The sequence below is a fragment of the Podarcis bocagei genome (genome assembly GCF_964188305.1).
Source record: "Podarcis bocagei genome assembly, chromosome: 2".
In the NCBI taxonomy this organism is placed as follows: domain Eukaryota; kingdom Metazoa; phylum Chordata; class Lepidosauria; order Squamata; family Lacertidae; genus Podarcis; species Podarcis bocagei.
The window spans coordinates 9,303,265-9,315,277 of record NC_138126.1 but is presented as its reverse complement, the minus strand read 5'-3'; the positions used below and the strand labels follow the sequence as shown (position 1 = coordinate 9,315,277).

The following is a 12,013-nucleotide window of genomic DNA, read 5'->3' as shown; positions in this document are numbered from 1 at the left end:
TGTTACGCTTCTCTTTTGAGTGTTACGCTGAGGTCTGCTGTGTTTGCTATTTATTTTGCGTTTTTGTGGCTCTTTTTTTGTGACTGTGTGGAACCCAGTTCAGCTACTGATTGACAGATAGTGTGGTTGCAGTACATTGTTTATTGCTTTCATTTTATGGATCAATGGTCTCATTAGATAGTAAAATTCATGTTTAATTGTTGTTTTAGGGGATGTTTTCAGAAGTCTGGGACGGATTAATCCATTTTGCATTATTTTCTATGGGAAAGCGCGCCTTGGTTTTGGAATGCTTTGGTTTGGGAACAGACCTCCGGAATGGATTGAGAACCAAGGTACCAATGTATATTAATCCTGAGGGTAATGCCCATTCACCTCCCCTTAACAAGGCTTTGGGATTTTACTTGTAGGCCGGTCTATTTTGATATTTGCAAGGAAACATTTCTCCCCCTCTCCCCCTCTCTCTCAGGACTCAGTTTCACTGAAGAGGAATGGGCTCTGCTGGGTCCTGACCAGAGAGCCCTGCACAGCCGAATAATGAAGGAGATTTGCAGGATCGTGTCCTCTCTCGGTATGGTTCCCTTTTACTCTGCTTGATGATAATATATTTTCAGAAATGCAAGTAAATTAATTGGCAATACTCAACGGGTTTAACGACTGTGTGTCAGCATCACAATTCTTATTCTTTTGGTCCAGCAAGATTTATATATTTGTGTATATCTTCTGTATATCTCTTTCTATAGCTCTGCTTCTGTTTATCTACCGTTTTCCCACTTAACAAAATTCCACAGAAGGATTAACCCTGGTCAGATGCCAGTAGAAAAATTATTATCATATTATTTGTAACAATAATTTATTGATTGCCTTAAATATGATTGCCTTCTATGGTGAAACTTACCACAAGAATAAGGAATCAAGATAACATTTTTTAAAAATAAAAGAATGGAAATGGTTTATTGAATATTTACAGATAAATTGTAAACAGATAAAAACATTGGTAGGATTATTGTCATAACCTGCAGTTTCATGCCAGTATATATTTAAAGAAGATGAATAAATGAGCAAATTAAGTTAAAAATAAATTTAAGGAACCGTAGAAAGAGGAGGGAGGAAGTCAAACCTTGAAATGCCAAAATGATTGTAAAATTAGTGAAATGTATAAATGTGAAAAGTATTTAAAATATTTTTACAAAATAATTAATTGCCTGCTAAACCACCGTCTCAAGGCAATTTATATAAAAAATGTTTTAAAAAGCAGTTATATACACAAAGGCAACAAATAAAAATAAGACTAAAACCGTAACAAGTGGACCCCCATTATTAAAATCTATTTATCCAGTTGGAAAAGGTCCCAATTCCTGCCCCCCAAGGGATGCCATTCCACAGAACACAAACAGTGACACTAAGAGCCCCATTCTGGGTGTGTGCTTTGGAGATCTTTGGAACTTGCAGGAGAATCTCTGCTGTATATCTGGGACTGAGCAGAACAGGGACTTGCATGTGAGTACAAACTCCTTGAACTCAACCCAGTAGCAGATTGGTAGCAAGTGCCAATCCCACTAGCAGGCTGTTCTATGCTGGCAGTAGTTTCCTCCCACAAGCCTGACGTGGATGGCACTGTGGTCTAAACCACTGAGCCTCTTGGGCTTGCTGATGGCAAGGTTGGCGGTTCAAATCTGTGCTAGGAGTGAGCTCCTGCTGCTTTGCCCCAGCTCCTGCCAACCTAGCAGTTCGAAAGCACACCGGCGCAAGTAGGTAAATAGGTACCACTGTGGCAGGAAGGCAAACGGTGTTTTTGTGAGTTCTGGTTTCCATCACAGTGTTCCATTGCGCCAGAAGCGGTTTATTCCTGCTGGCCACATGACCCAGAAAGCTGTCTGTGGACAAACGCCAGCTCCCTCGGCCTGAAAGCAACATGAATGCTGCAACCCCATAGCTGCCTTTGACTGGACTTAACTGTCCAGGTATCCTTTACATTTTTTAACCTTGCTCACACAAGCCACCTGGCTATTGCGTTCTGCACCAGCTACAGCCTGTGGCCCAACCTTCTACGATATCTCTTTGTACGGTGCATTGCAGTAATCTAACCATGATGGATGTGAACAGATCCCATTATTTTTTTCCAGTGTAGGTGGGACTCATGAGGGGTTTTTTTTAAAAAAAATTCATAAAGATTTTATTTTCGTAAAGATTTTTCTGTTTCATTTTATGATGTATATGAAATAGAGATAGCAGCTATAACTAGTGATCAGACAGGATTACTATGAGGAATTATAAAATATGCATCAAGCCACTGTGTCCGCGATGAAAGCATTGCGCTGACTGGGTTTGATTCATTGACAATAATTTCTGATCAAATCCACGCCATTTTTCTCTACAGCCCATTTCTCTATGTCTGACAAGCACGTATAAGCATTCTAGGACACAGACCAGTTGCCGGTTGCTGCACCAGCCATCCTAGGCCAGAAAGTTAATAGGTTGCTTTGATGTAGTTTGTTGATCTTTAGATAGATCTTAGGGCCAGGAAGAGAGTTCAGGAAGAGATGGTGAATACTACCGTTCCTTCCTTCCTTTACTGATCTTCTGAATCCTTCCTTGCTTTGGGAACACTACAAGTAACAGATGAAAATTAGGATATGAAAACAAAACTATAGAATAGGCACCTAGAATTGTACATGGATTCAAACAGCACAGTCCAAGTGAATAATATTGGCATTATCTGATGATCAAGTATATGCCTGGATTTGCCAAGCTTGTGACAACAGCTGTCTAGCAGATGATGTATATAGAATCATAGAACTGTAGTTATAAGGGACCCCAAGGGTCATCTAGGCTGATCACCGAAGAATTGATGCTTTTGAATTATGGTGCTGGGGGAGACTCTTGAGAGTGCCATGGACTGCAAGAAGATCAAATGTATCCATTCTTAAGAAAATCAGCCCTGAGTGCTCACTGGAAGGACAGATAGTGAAGTTGAGGCTCCAATACTTTGGCCACCTCATGAGAAGAGAAGACTCCCTGAAAAAGACCCTGATGTTGGGAAAGATGGCGGGCACAAGGAGAAGGGGACGACAGAGGACAAGATGGTTGGACAGTGTTCTCGAAGCTACAAACATGAGCCTGACCCAACTGCGGGAGGTGGTGGAAGACAGGAGTGCCTGGCGTGCTCTGGTCCATGGGGTCACGAAGTCGGACATGAATAAACGACTAAACAACAAAAGGGTCATCTAGTCCAACCCCCAGCAATGAAGTAATCTCGGCTAAAGCATCCATATCAGAAGGCCATCCAACCTCTGCTTAAAAACCTCCAAGGAAGGAGAGCCCGCCACCTCCCGAGGGAGACTGTTCCATTGTCAAAACAGCTCTTACTGTCAAGAAGGTTCTTCCAATCCAATAATGGCTGTCCTGGGGGGACCAGAACACGTTCATTGGTTTACTCTCTGTAGGAGTTATTTCATATGATTAAAGATCTTCCCACACGCCAACCCTTTCTAAGATGTTTCCCTTGTACGAGTTCTTTATTGTTTAGGAAGGGAGCCCATCACTGATGTTCTTTCCATACACCAAACATTTCTAAGATTTCCTCCCTGTATGAGTTTTTTGATGTGACTTAAGGTGGCTACTCTGACTGAAGCTCCTTCCACACTCTGAACATGTGTACGGTTTCTCCCCTGTATGAGTTCTTTGATGCCTAGTTAGAATCCCACCTTCACTGAAGCTCCTTCCACACTCCGAACATATATATGGTTTCTCCCCTGTATGAGTTCTTTGATGCAACCTGAGTTGGCTACCATGACAGAAGCTCTTCCCACACTCCAAACATTTATAAGGTTTCTCTCCTGTGTGCAATCTTTGATGCAAGGTAAGGCTGGAACTGTGGCTGAAGCTCTTTCCACACTCGAAACATGTATATGGTTTCTCCCCTGTATGAATCCTTTCATGCGAGGAAAGGGAGTCGAGGCGACTGAAGCTCTTGCCACATTTAGAGCATTTATAAGGTTTGCTGCCTTGATGAGTTTGTTGATGTCTAGCAAGCCCATTGCGGTGAGCGAAGCTCATTCCACACTCCAAACACGTATGCGGTTTCTCTCCTGTGTGCAATCTTTGATGCGAGCTAAGGCTGCCACTCTGGCTGAAGCTCCTTCCACACTCTGAACATGTATACGGTTTCTCCCCTGTATGAGTTCGTTGATGCGAGGTAAGGGCACCATTCCTACTGAAACTCTTTCCACACTCTGAACATGTATACGGTTTCTCTCCTGTATGAGATAATTGATGCCTAGTAAGCTGGCCACAGTGACTGAAGCTCTTTCCACACTCTGAACATTTATACGGTTTCTCTCCTGTATGAGTTCTTCGATGCAAGATAAAGGCACTACTGTGACTGAAGCTCTTTCCACACTCCAAGCATTTATATGGTTTCTCCCCTGTATGAGATCTTTGATGCGAGGTAAGCTGGCCATATTGACTGAAGCTCTTTCCACACTCGGAACATATATACGGTTTCTCCCCTGTATGAGTTCTTTGATGCAAGATAAGGGCAGTACTGTGACTGAAGTTCTTTCCACACTCTGAACAAGTATACGGTTTCTCCCCTGTATGAGTTCTTTGATGTGAGGTAAGGCTACCACTGACACTGAAGCTCTTTCCACACTCGGAACATGTATATGGTTTCTCCCCTGTATGAGTTTGTTGATGCAACATAAGGCTGCTACTCCAAATAAAGCTCTTTCCACACTCTAAACATGTATACAGTTTCTCCCCTGTATGAGTTCTTTGATGCAACTTAAGGTAGCTACTCTGACTGAAGCTCTTTCCACACTCGGAACATGTATATGGTTTCTCCCCTGTATGAGTTCTTTGATGCGAGGTAAGGTTACCACTGACACTGAAGCTCTTTCCACACTCTAAACATGTATACGGTTTCTCCCCTGTATGAGTTCTTTGATGCAAGGTAAGCTTACCACGTTCACTGAAGCTCTTTCCACACTCGGAACATGTATACGGTTTCTCCCCTGTATGAGTTCTTTGATGCGAGGTAAGGTTACCACTGACACTGAAGCTCTTTCCACACTCTAAACATCTATACGGTTTCTCCCCTGTATGAGTTCTTTGATGTAAAGTAAGAGTTGAGTGACTACGCAATCTCTTTCCACACACGGTGCATTCATGCTTTTTCTTCTCTCTAGGAATTTTATTTTCACCACCCTGAGACATACCAGAGTCAGCCTCCAGCTTCTGCCTTCATCTCCCCTCTCGCCTGCTGCCTCCCTCTTGAACCCTCAGATTCCTTTGTTCTTTGAATCCTTTTGGTGACATTTCTGATTGTTCCCCTTCTGCCAGCATCCCTTCAACATCTCCTGATGGAATAAAAAGGCAAGCTGATGAAATGCTAAAGGAGCGTCTTCACCCCAATCATTCAGTCAGGACACAGAGATCCAGGTCCCAGGGCCTTGTGGCAGTTCCCTCACTGTGAGAAGGGAAGTTACAGGGAACAAGGCAGAGGGCCTTCTTGGTAGTGGTGCCCACCCTGCGAAACGCCCTCCCGTCAGTTGTCAAACAAATAACTATGCAACATTTAGAAGACAATTGGAGGCAGCCATGTAGAGGGAAGTTTTAAATGTTTTATTATGCTTAAGATAGAAAAAGGGACACGACAGGGATGCCCAATTTCACCATTGCTTTTTATATCGGTCCTGGAGGTCCTGCTGAATATGATTAGAAGAGACCAGCTGGTTAAAGGTATACAGGTCGGAGCTAAACAGTATAAATTGAGAGCTTTTGCAGATGATTTAATTTTGACATTACAGGAGCCAGAATCTAGTACTAAAAGGGTTTTAGACTTACGGTAATTCAAGAATTTGGTCAAGTGGCAGGATTTAAACTGAACAAGTTAAAAACCAAAGTTTTAGAGAAAAACTTAACATCAACTGAAAAAGAAAGGTTTCAGAATGAGACTGGTTTGACTGTGGTTAAGAAAGTGAAATACCTGGGGATTAATATGACAGCAAAAAATGTGAACTTATTTAAAGATAATTATGAAAAATGTTGGACAGAAGTGAAAAAAGATTTAGAAATATGGTCAAATTTGAAGCTTTCCTTGTTGGGTCGAATTGCAGTTATAAAGATGAATGTATTGCCTAGAATGTTGTTTTTGTTTCAAACATTGCAGATTGTGGACAAGATGGACTGTTTCAAGAAGTGGCAGAAAGATATTTCTAGATCTGTCTGGTAGGGCAAGAAGCCCAGAATAAAATTTAAGATTTTAACTGATGCTAAAGAAAGAGGGGGATTTGCCCTGCCAGACCTTAAACTTTATTATGAATCAGCAGCATTTTGCTGGCTGAAAGAATGGCTGCTTCTTGAGAATACAGACATTTTGGACTTAGAAGGATTTAATAATGCTTTTGGGTGGCATGCATATTTGTGGTACGACAAGGTCAAAGTACATAAAGCATTTAAAAACCATATTGTCAGGAAAGCATTGTTTAATGTTTGGATAAGATACAAAGACTTAATGGAAAACAAAACTCCAAGGTGGTTGTCACCAATGGAAGCGAACGCTCTTAAAAGACTCAATATGGAGTCCAAATGGCCAAAATATTGGGAAATTTTGGAACAAGAGGGAGACAAATTGAAATTGCAGAGCTTTGAGAAATCAAAAAACAAAGTGCGAGACTGGCTTCATTATTGTCAGATAATGGAGGCTTATAAATTGGACAAAAAAAATGGATTCCAGGTGGAAAAATCGAAATTAGAAACAGAATTGTTAGAACCCAAAACTAAGATTTTGTCAAAGATGTATAACTTGCTGCTGAAATGGAATACTCAGGATGAAACGGTGAAATCTGTAATGATTAAATGGGCACAGGATGTGGGACATAATATTATGTTTGCTGACTGGGAACAGTTATGGACCACCGGTCTGAAATTTACGGCATGTAATGCCTTAAGAGAGAATATTATGAAAATGATTTACAGGTGGTACATGACCCCAGTCAAGCTTGCAAAAATCTATCATTTGCCTGACAATAAATGTTGGAAATGTAAAGAGACTGAAGGTATATTCTTTCACCTTTGGTGGACGTGCCCAAGGATTAAGGCTTTCTGGGAAATGATTTATAATGAAATGAAAAAGGTATTTAAGTATACCTTCCTGAAGAAACCAGAGGCCTTTCTCCTGGGCATGGTCGGGCAATTGGTGCCAAAGAAGGATAGAACTTTCTTTCTGTATGCGACAACAGCAGCAAGAACACTCATCGCAAAATATTGGAAGACACAAGATCTACCCACTCTGGAAGAATGGCAGATGAAGATGATTGACTACATGGGACTGGCAGAAATGACCGGCAGAATCCGAGACCAGGGAAAAGAGTCGGTGGAAGAAGATTGGAAGAAGTTTAAAGACTACTTGCAGAAATACTGTAAAATTAAGGAATGCTAGAATGATGTTGGACAGTAATTAAGTGGTTTTCAGCCGTAATGCTTAAGAGATAGAAAATAAGGTTTTGAAATAAGTAAAAGACCTAATGGTGAGGATTTGCTGTTCAAACAATTTAAACTGGAATATAAGAAAGGGTGGTATGAGGAGGTCTGGAAAGTAAGTTAAAAGAAAATAAGTAAATGGAATTTATATGTGGTTTCCCCCCTTCTTTTTCTCTTTTTAAATTGTCTTTACTTTTTGCATTTTTGTTTTTTCTTTTCTTTTTGTTATAATGTATTAACTTTGAAAATTTTAATAAATATCTTATTTAAAAAATTAAATGTTTTATTATGCTTTTATATTTGTCAGAAGCAGCTAGAGTGGCTGGGGCAACCCAGTCAGATCCGTGGGGTACAAATAATGAAAGTATTAATATGGTATTATTATTTATTGAGTTCATATACCGCCCTAAACCCAGAGGACTCGGCGTGGTTCGCAGAAAGATCACATCATATATAATCAGAATAAAAACAATCCAATAACACCCCCCCAAAAAAGAGCCACATTTGAAAAAGACTATAGGATGTCAAACATATCAAGCAAAAGCCTGGTTAAAAAGGAACATGTTTGCATGGCACTTAAAGGTGTATATCCCTTCATGGATCACTGCCTTGTCGTGGCGAAGGAGCTTGAATAAGTCAGAGAAGCTATGACCTATGCCATGCAGGGTCACCCAAGACAGACAGGTCAGCCAAGAGTTTAGACTACCGTATTTTCCCCTCTATAACACGCAGATTTTTTCTCCTAAAAAGGAAGGGAAAATGTCTGTGCGTGTTATTGAGTGAATGTGTGGTCCCTGGAGCCAAATGGCACGAGTGGAGGCAAAAAAAAGCAGGCAAAAATCAAATTGCGCGTCTCCGAGAAGGGAAACCCGAAAAGAGGAAGTGGCTGTTTTCCTGCATTCTGCCTCAGGGTCTTACTGCCCACTCTGCTCTGTTTCCTTGCTGTGTTTGCTCAAACGGAACAAAGAGCAGGGAAAGCCCCTCCCCTCCAGGCAAGCAGAGAGGAAAGGAAAGGATCGTCCTTCATTCTAATTCCTCTCCGTGAAAACATGCAGGAGGGAGAGAGAGAGCGCGAGCTGCCTGGCTTGGGTGGGTAGGTGAGGGAAAACTATGGCCTTCCTTTCCTCCCTCCCGTTATACCCCTCTCCTGCATTCTTAGCCAGCTGCTTCTCTGCACACCCCTCTCCTGCTCCTTGTCCCTTCTGTGTTTTTCCTTCCCTCCCCATTTAAAATGTGGTTAAAAAGCATGGATCCACATGGATCCTCAGGATCTTTGCATTGGGTCACCCCAAATTCACCATCAGATCACATAGCATGTCCATGGCTACAGCCTGCCCCCCCAAAATCACGCACCCACTGTTGCCTGGGGCTGCAATGGTGCAAAAACGTGGTTAAAAAGCATGGATCCACATGGATCCTCAGGATCTTTGCATTGGGTCACCCCAAATTCACCATCAGATCACATAGCATGTCCATGGCTACAGCCTGCCCCTCCAAAATCACGCACCCACTGTTGCCTGGGGCTGCAATGGTGCAAAAACGTGGTTAAAAAGCATGGATCCACATGGATTCTCAGGATTTTTGCATTGGGTCACCCCAAATTCACCATCAGATCACATGTCTGTGGCCATAGCATGAAGCACAAAAATGATACGTCCACTGTTTCATTCAGAATGTTTTTTCCCTTGTTTTCCTTCTCTAAAAACGATGTGCGTGTTATGGTCAGGTGCGTGTTATAGAGCGAAAACTACGGTAAATGTGATCCACCTGGAGAAGAAACTGGCAACCCACTCCAGTATTATGCCATGAAAGCTCCATGGACGTAAAAAAGGAGAAGCTTTGAGAGGAAAGTGAATTTCCAAGGCATGCTCTGATTCATGGGGTCACGGAGAGTTGGACACAACTAAGATGACTAATCAACAACAAAGGTGTATAAGGAAGGCGCCAGGTGAACTTCCCTGGGGAGAGCATTCCACAGGCGCGCAGCCACCCTCCAGACCACTTGAGGAGGAGGCCCACGAAGGAGGACCTCAGGATCAGGCTAGGTTCATATGGAAAGAAGCAGCCCTTGAAGTATTGTGATCCTGAGCCATGTAAGGCTTTATAGGTCAAAACCAGCACCTTGAATTAAGCCCGGAAACTAACTGGTAGCCAGTGCAGTCGGACCAGGATGGGGGTAATATGCTCACCCGCCTTACTCCAGTGAGCAACCTGGCCGCTGAATTCTGCACTAGCTGAAGTTTCCAAACTGTCTTCAGAGGCAGCCCTACTTATAACGCATATCTATATCTAACCTTGAAGTTACCAAAGCATAGACAACGGTAGATAGGCTATCCCTGTCCAGATAGGGGTGTAGCTGGGCTACCAGCCAAAGCTGATGGAAGGCACTCCAGGCCATCTGAGCCTCGAGCGTCAGCAAAGGATCCAGGATTACCCCCAAGCTATGAACCTGCTCCTCCAGAGGAAGTGTAACCCCATCAATTGCAGGCGACCTTCCAGCCATCTGCTCTAGGGAACCACCCACTAACTGAGCCTCACTCTTATCTGGATTGAGCTTCAATTTGTTGGCTTTCATCCAGTCCATTACCGAGGCAGGACACTGGTGGGAGAGGGTGCTCAGGGGTATTAGTAGTAGTAGTAGTACTATTAGCCTGTCTAAGTAAGGCCTCAGCCACGCTTGTAATTTTAATGTGGACTTGAAGTTGCTTGTTTCTCCTCTTTTTTAACCTCTTCTGCCCAGAACTGCTGTATTTAATTGAAACACAAATGTTTTAAAATGTGTGTGGTTTGCGGGGGGTTATTGGGTTGATTTTGTTTATGTTTTGATTGTGTACTTTTGAGTTTTTATATTGCGATTTTATCCTGTGAACTGCCCTAAGGCCTGTGGGTACAGGGAGGTATACAATTTTAATAAATTATAATAAAATCAGGCCGGATAAAAATTATTACAGGTTCCAGGGACAGCCCCTGAAGTAGGTTTCCCAATGCTTAAGGGTTTGCCTTGACCCCAAGCCCTATGGGGAGCCCAAGGAAGGTCCCCCACCTGCCCAAGTTGGCCTGCAGGGAGGAGAGGAGGAGAAAGATCCTCCCTTCCATTGGGAAAAGATGTCCTACCCCCATACAAAGGGGGAAAGCCCTATAAATGCATTATTTTAGCGGAATTTTATACAGAATGCATTAATTATGGGAAAAGTAAATATTTGGGGAAATACCCTTTGCAAGAGCGTGGGCATTAGGCGAGATCTGCACCAAAATGCTGAACAATTTTCAAGAGATCTTTAAAAATGTGAAAATCTGGATAAACTGACGACTAGAAAAAGGAGACACAGAAAAAAACTTACATTGAAACGGTTTGCCTAACAGGGTTTTTTTTTAATCCCTCCCCACAACTCCCTCCAGCAGCACCCCCACTCCCCCCCCGTAATAATATATAACAATATGACCCACCTGCAGCGCCTCCGCGAGGAAGGACAGCCGCCGCCATGTTCTGCATCTCTTCCCCCCCCCCATGCGGGACAGGAAGCGGAAGCTGCTATTCTCCCGACAGCCTTTTTTTCTTCCGCTCTAGGAATCTCAGCTCTGTCGCCGCTGCTCTTAACCGTTTCGGAGCCGAGCGGCAGGAGCCTCTGTGCTTCTCCGGGCAGAGAGCGAGGAGAGGCGCCGGTCTCGCCTCCGGAAAGCCCCGCTGGATCAGCTGCGCGAGAGCCCCAAAACGTTTTCTAAAGTATTTTTAAAAATATATATTTTTTATTTTCATTTTTCAAAATAACATTTTTCCTTTTGGTACACAGATATCCAATCCAAATTTGCAATAAATGGCTTTTCCCCTTGCCCCCCCCTGGTTTCCATCCCCCCCCCCTTTATTCTCCTTGCATGTAATTATATTCCTTAGCCAGTCATCTAGTCATCCATTCTTCTTTCGTTGGGACCTTCCCTTCTTTCCACATCTGGGCTAGTAGCATTCTGGCTGCTGTAGTCGCATAAATAAACAGTCTCTTGCTTCCTTGGCAATTCTCCTCCTATTACTCCTAGTAAAAAAGCCTCTCTTTTTTTAACAAACGTAATTTTAAGAATTTTTAAAAGTTCATTGTGTATCATTTCCCAGAAGCCCTTTACCTTTTTACACATCCACCACATATGAAAAAATAGTTCCTTCCTTATCCTTACATTTCCAGCATAAATTAGAGATATCTTTATACATTTCAGCAAGCTTTACTGGAGTCAAATACCATCAGTACATCTTCATATAATTTTCTTTTAATGAACTACATGCCGTGAATTTTAAAATCTCTTTCCACAAGTTTTCCTATGATTCAAGTGGTATATTCTAACCTGTCTTTTGCCAAGTGTATCATTACAGCTTTAACCTCTTCATCTTTCGTCTCCCATTCCAGCAGTGGTTTGTACATTCTTGATAACAATTTCTCATTATTTTCTAATAATTCATTTTTGAACTTTGAGAATTCCTTCCCAAAGTCCTTCTCTTTGTCACCTCTGAATATGTCATTTATTTGGCAATATTGTAACCAAC

At 42.4% G+C, this 12,013-nt stretch overlaps 2 protein-coding genes across 2 annotated transcripts in view; one reads left to right on the top strand and one right to left on the bottom strand.

Annotated features, from left to right (window-relative positions):
• The window catches only part of LOC308580736 (uncharacterized protein), a 154,119-nt gene that overhangs the window by 2,687 nt on the left and 139,419 nt on the right, over positions 1-12,013 (top strand). The window lies entirely within an intron of this gene.
• LOC308578961 (uncharacterized protein) lies at positions 3,553-5,214 on the bottom strand (the record flags this gene model as incomplete). Its single annotated transcript, XM_081179564.1, has 1 exon — positions 3,553-5,214. One exon carries the CDS (start codon positions 5,212-5,214, stop codon positions 3,571-3,573), a length of 1,644 nt encoding a protein of 547 aa, XP_081035690.1. The 3' UTR covers positions 3,553-3,570.